We start from the raw sequence: 13,077 nt of genomic DNA on the forward strand, positions 1-13,077 counted from the left end.
TGAAATTTGAAATCAGTTTAAGAAACAAACATGACCTTGTCTATAGTTATTCTTTTTAATTTATCACGATATTTTTCAAATCAAATATATGGAGGTAGTACTGTCGTCGGAACGCTAGGGGCACAACTAGAGAGGAATTTTTTTCCTCGCTCTTACCCAAAAGAAGGGAAAATGACACAAATACTCTTTAAACTTTGATCCAAAATGCAATGTCGTCCCTAAACTTTTAATTTATTCAATCCATATCCTGAAGTATTAGTAATGTTCAATCTAGTCCTACACTATATGAAAATTTTTAATTTCTTCTTTCTGTCAATTCAAGTTAACGAAATCTACGGATGTGACTTCCAATCAGTTAAGTTTGAATGGTGGACAACAAAAAAAAAGTTAACAGGTGAATTATCCAAGAGATATTCATCTCAAATCAGAATATAATGATCCATGTTATCAAATAATGATGAACATGCTAATGCCCTTATATTCTTTTCCTTTTCGAAAATAGATGAATAAAAAGATGGACATGTTGACTTATCCGTTTTAAAAATCTAACTCAATTATAATAACTCACGTCATCAAATGATGTATGGTTTGTCGTTTTAGTAAATGGAAGGACTGCATTGAAAATTTACTAATAGTACAAAGACCACATTGAACAAATTAAATGTTCAAAGACGACATTGCATATTGAACCAAAGTTCAGAGACTATTTATGTCATTTCCTCTCAAAAGAACTAGAGCAAACTCTAACGAATAAAAATTGTGACCGCGATGATTATCTCATTTTGCTGTGATACAATTCGGAACAAATGTCAACATACAATTTAAACTCTGAATAAACTAACACTTGATCCATCTCGTTTAATCGTGACTGTAGTTTATTTATAATATCCTAATAAAACGGGTGTGTAGGGGTGGCAACATCTATGCACATATATATTAGAAAAATTGTCAAATCAGTCCTAAACCTATTGTACGGCGGCCAATTTAGTTCTAAACCTTTTAATTTTGCCAATTCGGTCCTAAACCTTTTAAATTTTTGCCAATTGAGTCCTTAGGCCAATTTTGGCCGGCGCCGTGACGTGGCCGCCGGCCGTCCGTGCATATTGACGTGGCAATTTTTAATTATTTTTCAATTTTTAATCTTTTTTTTTCTTTTTCTTCTTTTTTTTCTGCTTTCTCCCCTTTGGCCGGTCCGGCGGCCGGCCAGAGGGGAGGGCCGGCGAGGCCTCTGGCGAAGCTCGCCCCGCCGGCCACCGGCGAGGCCTCGCCGAGGCCTCACCGGCCCTCCCCTCTGGCCGGCCGCCGGTCGCCGGACCGGCCAGAGGGGAGACAACAGAAAAAAAAAAAAGAAGAAAAAGAAAAAAAAAGATTAAAAAATTGAAAAAAATAATTAAAAATTGCCACGTCAGCGTTGACCGTACGGCGGCCACGTCAGCGCCGACCGGCCAAAATTAGCCGGAAGGACTCAATTGGCAAGAATTTAAAAGGTTTAGGAGATCAATTCAAAATAAAGGTTAGGATCTGGCCGATAATAGGTTTATGATCGATTTGACAATTTTTCCTATATATTACAACATCGGAATTTTGACATTATCGTGGCAACATATGATGATTTTATTTTATTTCAAACCTATGCACTGTGCTGTGTAGGGGGTGGCAATTCCTGACACAACATGAATTTATTGAAAGAAATATGAACTTCACACAATGCGATTTAACTCGAAGTTGACACGGATTAATTGGTTCTTATCCATATTAATAAAACTCACATTGCATTCACACTAAAGCGTTTTCTTTTCGGAACGATATGAATAATCGATACAAGTATACTACTGATATACGAATTACCAGCTCTATCGTTCTTTTAATTCTATAAAAAAAACAGGGAATATTATAAAATTGTTGAAATATCCGATGAAAGCTAAACGTGGTGATAGACCGACCGAGTATGCTCTAAAAAGCTCCACCATTTTTTCTTTTTGTACAGCAATTATTCCAGGCGCCCACCCACACACACTCACCCTCTCTCTCTCTCTCTCTCTCTATCCTTTTGCTTTGGTTTCTGGTATAAAAAAAAAAAGAGTTTGGGGTGATGCAGCCTCAGGTTCCGAGTCACGGTGTCCATATCGAACAAGGTCTTGATAAGATGGTCGGGCCCAAAGAATATAATGACGGTGGTAGATGGAGTCCCTGTTCAGCTGGGGTTGACTAACCGTTAACTATTTTCACCGGCCGGTCTCCTCCGAGGAAGAATTATCAAGAGGCGGGTCGCCTCGCCGGATGGGAACCTTCTGGTAGAGTTTTCTGGTGGGGCGTTGGAAAGGACGAGCGTCACTTCCTGTGCCTTAAAAATTTGGCAGTGACCTGACTTTTGCCAACCTAAAGATGGAGGTGGTCTTGGTATTAGAACGTTATAGGCTGGTTTCGATGCCGGATTCACTTTGGAAGTCGCCATGGACGCTGGCCTCTCTGATCAGAGGACACTTTAGGGCGACCTTTTGAGACCGAAATACCTTAGAAACTCCAAGGCAGTCTTTATAAAACGAAGCCCCAACTTGAGGGTTGCTCTGAAATCAGTGAAACCTGATTCATCAATATCTGAAGCAGCATAACTATAGCTTCACTACAGTTGACCAACGGCGCCATATAACTAAGGTTCTTCATAGGCAGGCATGGAAATTCTACACGCATGCAGAAGACCAGCGCACTTCTGCCAGATATACATGATACTTGGACAAGTATAGAAAAGATGCTCTGATTATTAACAGTGATGTCTGGTTGAACATGATCTTCCTGAACATGTATGAAAAAAGATACACTGATTACTAACGGTGATGTATGGTTGGCCGATTAACAAGGGAAATTGATTAGGATGCCCAAGGGAAATTATCAGAATTGCAGAATGAAGCATCACATAAAATCTGGGTGAATATCTTCCTCTACCTTCTGATCATTTGTTTTAGATTCCAGGGCACCATTACTAAATCGATCCGCATCATCTTTGTACATGCCTACCTGCAAGGTATCTTCATCTTGTGACATGTAATCGCTCCATTTGGTGGTACTCCTTGTGGCTGCAGTTGATTGACTGATCACTGGGTCGATGTCATTTTCTCTTTTGGAATTCGTCCAACTGGAAGTCCTGAAAGCTAACTCATTTTGGTTCTTCTTTGGCTCTTCATCTGCAAATAATGTCCAGAAAATGCTTAGGTTATGAATTTTCCATCACTAGTCACCATGACTACTTTGGCTTCATCGGCCATTGTTCGTGTAACAAGCTGAGAAGGCTATATATGGCAGTCAAATATGTTGTTTTTCATAATCATAAAGGCCAGGATGATTGCAAATAGCTGCAGTCTCCCAATCTATCGGTTTGCTAACAATTTAAGCAGGCAAATGGCACTCAAGACTCCTCAAACTTATTGAGTCAGAAAAGGTATCGAGCTTCAGCAATAACTGCAGATTCGTTTGAGCAAATTGCAATGTGCTAACAAGATATGTTGCCGATGACGATTTGCTAGCAAGAAATGTTGCTGATGCTGATTGACTTTGCATATCTGACAACACAGGGCAATCGATTACTATTAGCATCTCCTTGATGATCAAATCAGGGCTTCACTCGGATTTGCTCAGAGGATTACACTCTGTATCGAAACTGACAGCTAGAACATTGACTTTCCTCCATCATCTTCGCAAATTCATATGGCAAATGGTGTCTTCCTAGTTAAAGTTCTGCAATTAACTTATGGAGAAGACTCTTCAATCTAATATCAAGAGGAACGCAAAGCCAAATCTTACCTGGAAAAGTAGTCTGTTTCCGGATATTTCCGGTTGCAAACGATGGTTTAAAGAGCTTGTCGCCCTTTGGACCATCCGATCGACGAGAGGAGTCCCTCAGTTTGGGCTTCTTGGGAATTTCTTTGGTAAGTTCCGTCACAATCTTCATCTCCCCATCGTCTTCTGCTCAGAAAATTCATCGCGTGAGAGACCGAGCAACAATACTACCAACATCCAGTCAGTATCATCCCAGAGTAATCGTACTGAATCTATGTCAGAAATTCAGAATCGAGATTATATGATCAAAAGGGATGCGAATGGACTAAAGGTCTCCGCTGAATAAATTAGAACCTTCTTCTTCGGCGCGCATGTCTTGCTCGACGTCGAGATACTCGCTCCAATCGCTCCTCTTCAGCTTCCTCCCATCGCCACCGCCCGCACGATCGCGGACCGCTCCTCCTCCTCCTCCTCCTCCGCCTTCGAGCGGCGGATCTAGGGCTCCGAGATCGGAGGAGGAGAGGCGGGACATGTTGAAGGACTGGACGAACTTGCGGACGTCCCTGGCCACGAAGCCCCGGGCAAAGACCTTCCTCACGGACTGCTTCTGGTTGCAGACGACGCACATCCACCTGTTGCTTCTCTTCTTCTGCTGCTTCACCTGCCGATTCGGACAACATCGGTGACGACGCATCAGAGCTCCGTAAGCGAGAGAGAGAGAGAGACACACACACACACACACACACGGAGACGGAGACGGAGACGGAGACCTGCATGGTGGAGCATTGGCAACATTGGAGAGCGATGAAGATCGTCGTCGCCGTCGCCATCGCCATAGCTCAGATCGCAGTCTCTTCCAGTTGCGGAGCAGCGAATTGATCTTTGCCGGGCGGATTTGGGGGATCTCTCCCTATTCAAACTGAGGATTTGGATTTGGCGCGACGCATTTTCGGACTTGCTTGGGCTTGGGCTTGGGCTTAACCAGATATGTCGTAAATCATTTCTTTTGGCAACAATTTAAAATATTATTCGAGGTATAATAGCATAAATAATTCATGAACCTTGGTCAATATGCAATATGGTCCCTAAACTTTTAATTTATATAATATAGTTCATAAACCTTGACCCAGTGTGCAACGTCATCCCTAGATTTATAGTTTGTCCTGAACTATTGGTAAACGTTCAATGTAATGCCTAAATTATATTAAAATGTTTAAAAGTTTATTGACCACATTAAAATTAGATCAAAATTCGGGGACCATATTGGACAAATTAAAATTTCAAGGACTACATTGCACATTTGACCAAAGTTCAGAAATAATTTGTGTCATTTTCTCATTATTCAACTTTGCTACTTTTCCGACTCGACCGAAATAAAAAACTTTGTTAATTTTCCGTTCAAAATTTACAATATTGTTCGAATTTTAAAACGATGTGCAAAAATATACATAAATTGGAGAGCCGACATTGAGGTATAACGAAAGCTTAAATATTATTAAATTTTTGACATATCAATGATGAAGACTAATATATCAATGTTGACAATTAATCTTCACCTAAATTAATGTTGAGATTTAGTTTTCAAGTAGAAAAAGTTCGGTCTCCTGATTAACGTGAGGTGAATGTAGGTGAAGTAAATATTGATTGCCCCGCCGTGGAAAGCTCATGTAAAGTGCATAATCTAATCGAATCGAGTGAGTATAGCAATATTTCGATTCGATCGAATTAATCGTACACATTATGTTATTATTGACCGATCGATTAGCTATATGCAAGAATCAAGTATTTTCAAACTCAGCCTCCAATTAACTGGGTGCTTGAATTTGAGAAAAGGCAAACTAAATTTGTGTAATTACAAGGGCTCCAGTGGTTAGACTATAACCATAAACCTAAGGCACTTTTGCCAATTCAGTCATAAACATCTTAATTATGTCAATTGAGTCCTAAATATTTTCACGTTTTGTTAATTTAGTTAATCTGGCCAGTTTTGATCGAAAAATCATTGACATGGAAGCCAGCTGTCCTGCGTGGCACGATCAGCGCTAACGCAAACAATTTTTTAATATTATTTTAATATTTTTTTGAATTATCTATTCATTATTTTTTTTATTTTTTTTCCTTTTCCTTCTTTCCTTTTTTCTTGCTATGGCCGGCAAGGGCCGGCGACCCTCGCTAGCCACAGTAAAAAAAAAAAGACAAGAATAAAAAAAGAAGAAAGAAAAGAAAAGAAAAGAAATAAATATATAATAATTCAAAAATTATCAACGTTAACGCCGCCCGCGCCATGCAGGATGGCTAGTGTCTACGTCAGTGATTTCCGGCTAAAATTGGCCGGATAGACTCAATGAACAAAACGTGAAAAATGTTTATGACTCAATTGACACAATTGAAATATTTAGGACTGAGTGGGCAAAAATGCAATAAATTATGACTTTTTGGACAATTTTCTCGCTAGTTCAATACCGAGAATCTTAATATATCAATTTGGGAATCGACTAGCTTTATTCTTAGGCTAAGAATTGAACCGAAAATCTTTTGTCAAGTTGGAATGTGTCGCCAAAATATTTGATATGATTTCACAGGTATTTGAATGGGAAATTGAGATGTTGTTGATATTTGCTTATCATGAAGAGCGCCTTAGGAAGTTTTCATAAAGGAAATAGGGATTTGCGGATCCTCCAAGAAAAGCAAAATAGCTTCTTTATTTATCTCGCGAAAAATAAATAATTTATGTAATATTTTTTAAAAAATGATGGCTCGTATAACTTACACTAATTAGTTAATAAAATATTTTTTCATAATCAACGATAATTTATTATTTAAATATTTTCGCAACCGGTAAAAATATTTTACGACCATAATTATCTTTAAAAAATATTTTTCCAAAACAGAAGGGCGTCCTCACTTTCTCTTTCATTTGCTCGGAGTCGTAGTCGAAGTCGAACGCCGGCCTTTCCTCTCGCTCGTTCCTCTTCCATCATCATACGCCGGCAATCGACTCCAGAAATGGAGTCTCACATAGAGCGGGTCCTGTGGACCCAGGACCAGATTTCGCTCCGGGTGTCCGAGCTCGCCTCCGACATCGCTTCCGACTTCGAAGCCGCGGCCCCGCCCCCGGTCTTCGTCGCCGTCGCCACCGGCGCTTTCCTCTTCGTGGCCGACCTGGTCAGGAAGGTGCCGCTGCCCCTGGTCGTCGATTTCGTCCGCTCCGATTCCTACGGCTCCGGCACGGAGTCCAGCGGCGCCCCCGCCGTGTCCCTTGACTTGAAGGTGGACGTCCGAGGCAGGCATGTCGTCTTGGTAATGGATGTGTTCTCAAGTTTTCATCTTTCGAGTGTTGAAGAGCGGTACCCGCAAACTGCTTCTCGTGTTTTTCTTCGAATTTGTGATGAATGCTCGTGTACGAGATGCTCCAGGATAACCATTGTCTCTTTCTTTGATTCCGAATCATAATATCAGCACTGCTAGTATTTTCTGTGACGTTTTACTGTTAGCTCATCAAGAATTTCCAAAATCTGGGAGATTGATTAGGAGTTCGAGACTTTGTAAGTTTGTTTTAGCCTACAGGTTTGGATCAAGTGCGTGCCGATGGGTTAAACTTATTCAGCTTGAAAGAGATAATAGGATTCATTATTAACCGAGCGCTCTGGTCTGAATGGTCTTATTGTTGGCATAGACTAGTACTCCTCCAGTTTCAGAACCTACTTTCGCTTGACTTGGCGAAGTACCAGAACGATTGCATAATCTACACGAGAAAAGATAGATCTATTGGAGTGGTTGTGGCCCTTTTTTTGATAGTCTAATGTTGATCTGTCAAAAAGCTCTGACAGGTGCTTAGGACATTTTTTTAGGTTGGTAATATTGGCGGAGATATCATTTTAGGTTTCGGAATTGAGTCCTTTTTGAATAAACAGTCTGTTTTGCTAGAATGTCACCATATTAAAAATGGTGTCCCTTTATAACTACCTGCCATGAGAACGATATTATGTGGCATGAGGTCAACATGAGCTCATTCATATACATCTATGTCAACGACGATTCTACATTTGTGGAACTTCTTGCACAAGCGTTGCCACCTGATAAAACGAAATGTTTCGTGCATCTTTCTTCTTATATTGACAGCTGGTTCTTACATATAGATATAGTCATGTTGGCAGACTTTACTGGCGATTTTGAAGCTTGCTAATGTCTCCGAAAATCATTTTTATCAGGTTGAGGACATCGTTGATACGGGGAACACCTTGTCCTGCCTTATTGGCCACTTAAAGTCGAAAGGAGCATCATCAATTTCAGTTTGTGCTTTTCTTGATAAATCAGTGAGGAGAAAGGTTCATTTTCAGTTGGTGGGTGATGGAAAATTCTATCGTGGATTTGAGGTTCTCTCGCTCTCTCTCTCTCTCAAGTGCTTTGCGATTCTTTTGTTGAAGTCTAAGAAAATTTTCTCTGCATAACTGTCTTGTTATATCTTTGTGTTGTCTAACTATGACAATTACAAGAATTTGGAAGAGGTTACATGAGACAAATTAGCTAGGTCAGTCCACCTCTATGAGGTGTACCAAGATATTCTGGCTGGGAAGGTTAAAATCCCCTATGAGAAAAGTGTGAGCAACTTACTTTGGTAAAGTCATTTAGTTACTACAGATGATATATTCATGCTTTGTAGCTTATATAAGCTTGTGGATGAGGAAGTTGTTACCTTGAGTTGCAGATTGTTCTTTACCCTTTCGTAAGCGTTGCTCGGTATGTCATTTATATATTTGACCAGCTTTCCTTGCCTGGTGGTTGCCATCTTCATGGGATTTGTTGATCAACCTTCTTCTTTTTCCTTTTTCAACCATCTGGTCTAGACTTTTACTTTATTTTGAGGTCGCGCATAGGATGCTGCTTTGTGCTTGTGCTCTGTCTGTAAGTTGATTTAGCAAAAAAGGCTTGCATATTAAGATTATATGCCGTCCTATGGATGTTGATTTGCTTTAGGTTGTTTGGTTACTTGGAAGGGTTTCTTCCTTGCGAGTTGCAACCTGATCATTCATTCTCCGCCGAATAAGATTTTCAAGTGTTTTTCTTTTGGGCAAGTGCATTTCTGAATCAAGCGAGCACCAAATTGCGATACTAAATTATTTTAGTGCCAATAATCTTGGTAACCACCCATCGTTTTACGTTTTTTTCATTATTTTTTCTCGATAGGCTCTTATGTGTTTGCAACTCGTGAATCAAACACAACTTAGAATGCTGATGCGATGCTCTGTTTTTTTGGGCAGTGTCCGGATTATTTTGTGGTGGGATACGGAATGGATTATGCCGAGCTATACAGGAACTTGCCTTACATCGGTGTCTTGAAGCCAGCGTACTACACATGATCTGATTGATGTCATCCTCAAATAGGTTAACTGGATTCAGGTACCTAGGCATACTTTTTTGACGAGCAACATATTTATTCCATATGGTCCATGAGGGTTGATCCCCTTAATGTGATGGACAGAACCATTTCTATTGTTAAGACACAAATTACGCTATACACATGTCGAGAATGCAGACATGGCAAGGAATTGTCCTGCAAAGAAGTGATAATAGAGTTTCCCTACTAAAGATTTATGTTAGTTTCACTTTGTCCCCCCAAATATAATTTGGGTCGATTTGTCCATGATGTTTTCACAACTTCTGCGTTCTGTCCTCTAACTCGAATCTCTCTGTAGGGAGAAATCATTGTGTTGCTCTCACGTGACTTGTATCTAGATCGTCAGCACATAATTCGACCGTGATTGTCAAAAGACATCACTATGGTCTCGTAAGACATGAATCTTAAGCCTGTGGACAATGCCGCTTCTATTTTCCATTGGCAAAACTGGACAGGATTTCTCGATGTTGTGCAGTCTCTCTTTCGGATGCATGTTGAAGGAAGCAAATCATGAATAAAGCATAAGCGAGGGAAACTATAAACAAGGTATATGTGTGAATCAATTTGCTCAAGTTGGAATAAACTATTCAGAACTCAACGTTTGGTAAATATTTCGCAACTACCCGGTTTTTTCCCCTAGACCCCGTACATACACACACCGACGGAACCATATGGTTTCACTTGAAACTCGCTTGATTTGAAAAATGAGATGGTATAGAATCGCATCAATTCTATTTACCCTTCCAACGCAAAAGGGTTAAAAAGATTAATTTTGGAAAGTGAAGAAAAAATTTACACCATGATGTTGATAATCATTTAGAAAGGCATGCAAAAGAGCGAGTCAAATGCAAAACAATTGCTGAATGTAATTTAACACAACAAGGTAAGGCATAGGCGATTTATCACTCCTGGACCTATCAAAATAAGTTATAGATCAATTTCTTGACTCATATTTGATGGGTTAATTATATTCACTAAATGGGTTATAAATAGGTTTAAAATGATAAAGTTCAAATAATATGAGTATTAAATGGGTTCACAACTTTCTTAGATCCAACCAACCTCTATAACCATTTCTTCACTCTATCTCGCCCTTATTCGATATTGCGTTCACTCACTTCGAGCTCCCACTTCATTTTCGATATGAGTTTTTCTAGATTTGGTTAAATATGAAAATATTTTAGTAATATGGATCAAATCGGGTATGAGCTAGATAGGTTATAGGTCACTCGATTTGCACGGAAACAGGTGAAAACGGGTTAAAAGAGTAAAATTTGGGTCGGCAACGTCAACCTTGTTGCGTCCTTGTTTTGCGCCCCTCTCTCGGACCATCGTCTTCACTAAAGAAAGAAACAGCAGGTGCAAAAGTAGCCACGGCCATGGCCATCAGAAGCGTCCGCAGAGCCCTTCGACCTCGCTGCTCGAACCTCCTTCCTTCTTCACTTCGCTCGGCCGCATCGCCTCCCGTCGCCGGGACCTCGCAACCCATCAAGCCCCTCTCCGCCGCCGCCGCTGACGACGACGACGACGAGCGGGCTCCGCCGAAACCATCCGGCTCCAGCGCCAACTCCAGGAGAGACTCCATGATTCTCGAAAGCTTCAGGCGCAGACAACTCGGAGGCTCTCCCGAACCCCCGCGGAGCGAGCCGCCCCCGACGCATCCGCCGCCGCCGCCTTCCGGGGAGAGGAGCGGCGACGAGGAGGTCCTCTCGGGCTTCGGGCCGCTGGGGCTGAGCGGAGAGGTGGTGGAGGCGGCCGAGGGGATGGGCGTCTTCGTGCCGAGCGAGATTCAGTGCGTTGGGATTCCCGCGATCTTGAAGGGGCGGAGCGTGGTTCTGAGCTCGCCTTCGGGGTCGGGCAGGACTCTGGCTTACTTGTTGCCTCTCGTTCAGGTACTACTCTTCTTCGTTCGCCATTCGAGACCGCGTCATCATGGTCGTGCTCGTGCTCGTGTCGGTAGTTTCGCGTCATTGCGCTGTCCTTGCTGAAATAACTTTTTTTCCGCTATGATGAGAAGTTGAATTTAATCGATAGACAGGGTCAAAGAGTGAGCTTGGGCAGTAGTTTCAAGTTGATCGCGTTGTATCATACTTGGGTTTTTCTCTCATGCCATGTTATGTTCTCATGTCTCATCATGAATCGCCACCCCTTGGGGAGTTAGTTTATGGAACTGCTTATTTGGGAGCTTCTAGATATGGAGTTGTATTGTTGGCCATTGAAATGAAGTTTAAATTACGGAAAAGAGCTCTCTTTTACTTGCCCCTTTCGATGTCTCTTGGGTTTGCGGTCTTTGAGAATTGGGACGCACCATTTATGAGGGCATACAAACTTTGATCGAAGCGATCATACTCTCTTCATTGTAGAATGTAAGACCTGGCTCTCTTTTTGTGGGTTGATTCAGTAGATGCTGAGACGGGATTTGGCATTGTTTGGAATCGAGCGTGACTCCCCGAGGGCTATCCTCTTGTGTTCTTCGGACGAATCATGTGACAAGGTCCTCCTTTTCTGCTCTAGCGTTTAACACTGACTGCACTTTCTTTTTCACCTCCTATTAAGCTCTAGTCCTAGACCTAATCTCATAGGGCATATAGGTATTTCGTATGGCAAGTTACATCACAAGTTGTGCACAAGTAAAATCAAGTGAAAAATGCGGTGGTGATGCATCGGAAGATAAGGGAGGTTCGCTGAATGCTCCAATTGGATTGTTGGTTGGAACCCCTGAAGAGGTCCTTCAGCAAATCGAAGACGGCGATGTTATGACCACTGCAGTCAAGTACTTGGTATGCGCTTTTCTTTGTAATCAGTAAAAATGGTTTCGCTCTCTCTGTTGTTACTGTGAAGTCTCAATTGCATGTTAGTTCGCCATTATGCTGAATGATGGGATTAATTTTCCTTAGGTTTTGGATGAGGCAGATATCATGTTAGATGCTGGCTTGTTTCCCAAAGTACAGAAGATTTCAAGCCACTTGAAGAACTTTGCTGTTGAATCCGATGCTCTGCATTTTCAAGCGGTTCTAGTCATTTCAGCGATCTCGGAGGTATGTTGACTCCATTCTGATGTCATAACAAGTTGAAAACCCACAATCTGGCTGCCTGTTATGGTTAGCAAGGCTTCTGACTTCAAGCTAAACCGTTGGGCATAAGCTTGAGTATACTAAGGTTAAATTAATTAAACACCCTCTAGGCATCACCCTCTTGATGTGTTCCGCATGGATACAGGATCCCGACTAAACTGGTTGACATAGGTAGCTAATTGACCGATCAAATCTGCATTAAAATCCCAAAAATACGGTACCCCATGACCGGAGGCAATTTTCAGAATCAAGAAATCTATGCATGTAATTTGATTAGGAAACAAGGTTGGCAGAAACTGATCTTTGTTTCATACAAATACCAATGAACCACATTTTTTTTTCTTACTGATTTTTGAGTGCTGTCGTGCATAACAAATACCAGATACTAGAAAAACATGCTGTGGAGCGTCTGGAGCATGATCGAGCCGGTAAAGTGGCTGCAATGCTGCTGGAAATCGACCCGAAAGAAGTACTCTATCTGATTGAATCTCAAGATGCCTTGAGGAAGAAAGTGGCGAACGCTGTAGAGTCCCTTCATTTGGCTTCTTGATCATTGCATTTGGTCTAGTTTTGTAGTTTGTACATAGGTGTAGCCAGCGTACCGACGCAGGGTTCAAGACATTTCTTCATGATGCGAGCAATTGCATGCTTGTTCTTAGTAAGCCTTGGTTGCAACTGGTTTGTGCTCTCAGAGACTAGTGCTTTGACGAATTTTGAGGCGTTTCATTTAACATAATGTGTCCATTCTGAGGTTTTTAGCTATTCTTTCTTTGCACGTGGTGTTATGTCGTGATGGCAGAATAGAACATGAAATACTGAAACCGAAGCTTA

General features: G+C 41.4%; 3 protein-coding genes across 4 annotated transcripts; 2 read left to right on the forward strand and 1 right to left on the reverse strand.

Moving 5' to 3' along the window:
* Positions 1–2,737: 2,737 nt before the first annotated feature.
* On the reverse strand, positions 2,738–4,674 carry LOC115684697 (uncharacterized). Its single transcript, XM_030609545.2, has 4 exons — positions 4,545–4,674; positions 4,129–4,435; positions 3,799–3,960; positions 2,738–3,182 (listed from the first exon to the last, which is right to left on the reverse strand). Exons 1-4 carry the CDS (start codon positions 4,608–4,610, stop codon positions 2,911–2,913), a joined length of 807 nt encoding a protein of 268 aa, XP_030465405.2. The 5' UTR covers positions 4,611–4,674; the 3' UTR covers positions 2,738–2,910.
* Positions 4,675–6,679: 2,005 nt separating this feature from the next.
* Positions 6,680–9,432, forward strand: LOC115684724 (uncharacterized). The gene is made up of 3 exons (XM_030609583.2): positions 6,680–7,074; positions 7,986–8,150; positions 9,036–9,432. Exons 1-3 carry the CDS (start codon positions 6,781–6,783, stop codon positions 9,132–9,134), a joined length of 558 nt encoding a protein of 185 aa, XP_030465443.1. The 5' UTR covers positions 6,680–6,780; the 3' UTR covers positions 9,135–9,432.
* A 1,022-nt stretch (positions 9,433–10,454) lies between these two features.
* LOC115684723 (DEAD-box ATP-dependent RNA helicase 39-like) lies at positions 10,455–13,008 on the forward strand. Of its 2 annotated transcripts, XM_030609582.2 has the most exons (5): positions 10,456–11,064; positions 11,577–11,666; positions 11,764–11,952; positions 12,070–12,210; positions 12,629–13,008. In XM_030609582.2, exons 1-5 carry the CDS (start codon positions 10,552–10,554, stop codon positions 12,794–12,796), a joined length of 1,101 nt encoding a protein of 366 aa, XP_030465442.2. In that variant the 5' UTR covers positions 10,456–10,551; the 3' UTR covers positions 12,797–13,008. The 2 variants fall into 2 exon arrangements, with proteins under 2 accessions (XP_056160671.1, XP_030465442.2); XM_056304696.1 differs by lacking the exon at positions 11,577–11,666 and having other exon boundaries at positions 10,455–11,064.
* Positions 13,009–13,077: the final 69 nt, after the last annotated feature.

This window comes from Syzygium oleosum, unplaced genomic scaffold (assembly GCF_021117445.2).
Source record: "Syzygium oleosum isolate NSW1041296 unplaced genomic scaffold, Sole_v2.1 Sole_v2.02, whole genome shotgun sequence".
In the NCBI taxonomy this organism is placed as follows: domain Eukaryota; kingdom Viridiplantae; phylum Streptophyta; class Magnoliopsida; order Myrtales; family Myrtaceae; genus Syzygium; species Syzygium oleosum.

Excerpts from the sequence above, each read along its gene's own strand:
- LOC115684697 (XM_030609545.2), bottom strand. The coding sequence starts at position 4,610 with ATGGCGATGGCGACGGCGACGACGATCTTCATCGCTCTCCAATGTTGC. Across the intron at positions 3,961-4,128 it reads CATGCGCGCCGAAGAAGAAG|AAGACGATGGGGAGATGAAG; the intron begins GTTCTAATTTAT and ends TTTTCTGAGCAG. Across the intron at positions 3,183-3,798 it reads GAAACAGACTACTTTTCCAG|ATGAAGAGCCAAAGAAGAAC; the intron begins GTAAGATTTGGC and ends CATTATTTGCAG.
- LOC115684724 (XM_030609583.2), top strand. The coding sequence starts at position 6,781 with ATGGAGTCTCACATAGAGCGGGTCCTGTGGACCCAGGACCAGATTTCG. Across the intron at positions 7,075-7,985 it reads GAGGCAGGCATGTCGTCTTG|GTTGAGGACATCGTTGATAC; the intron begins GTAATGGATGTG and ends CATTTTTATCAG. Across the intron at positions 8,151-9,035 it reads AATTCTATCGTGGATTTGAG|TGTCCGGATTATTTTGTGGT; the intron begins GTTCTCTCGCTC and ends TTTTTTGGGCAG.
- LOC115684723 (XM_030609582.2), top strand. The coding sequence starts at position 10,552 with ATGGCCATCAGAAGCGTCCGCAGAGCCCTTCGACCTCGCTGCTCGAAC. Across the intron at positions 11,065-11,576 it reads ACTTGTTGCCTCTCGTTCAG|ATGCTGAGACGGGATTTGGC; the intron begins GTACTACTCTTC and ends TTGATTCAGTAG. Across the intron at positions 12,211-12,628 it reads TCATTTCAGCGATCTCGGAG|ATACTAGAAAAACATGCTGT; the intron begins GTATGTTGACTC and ends AACAAATACCAG.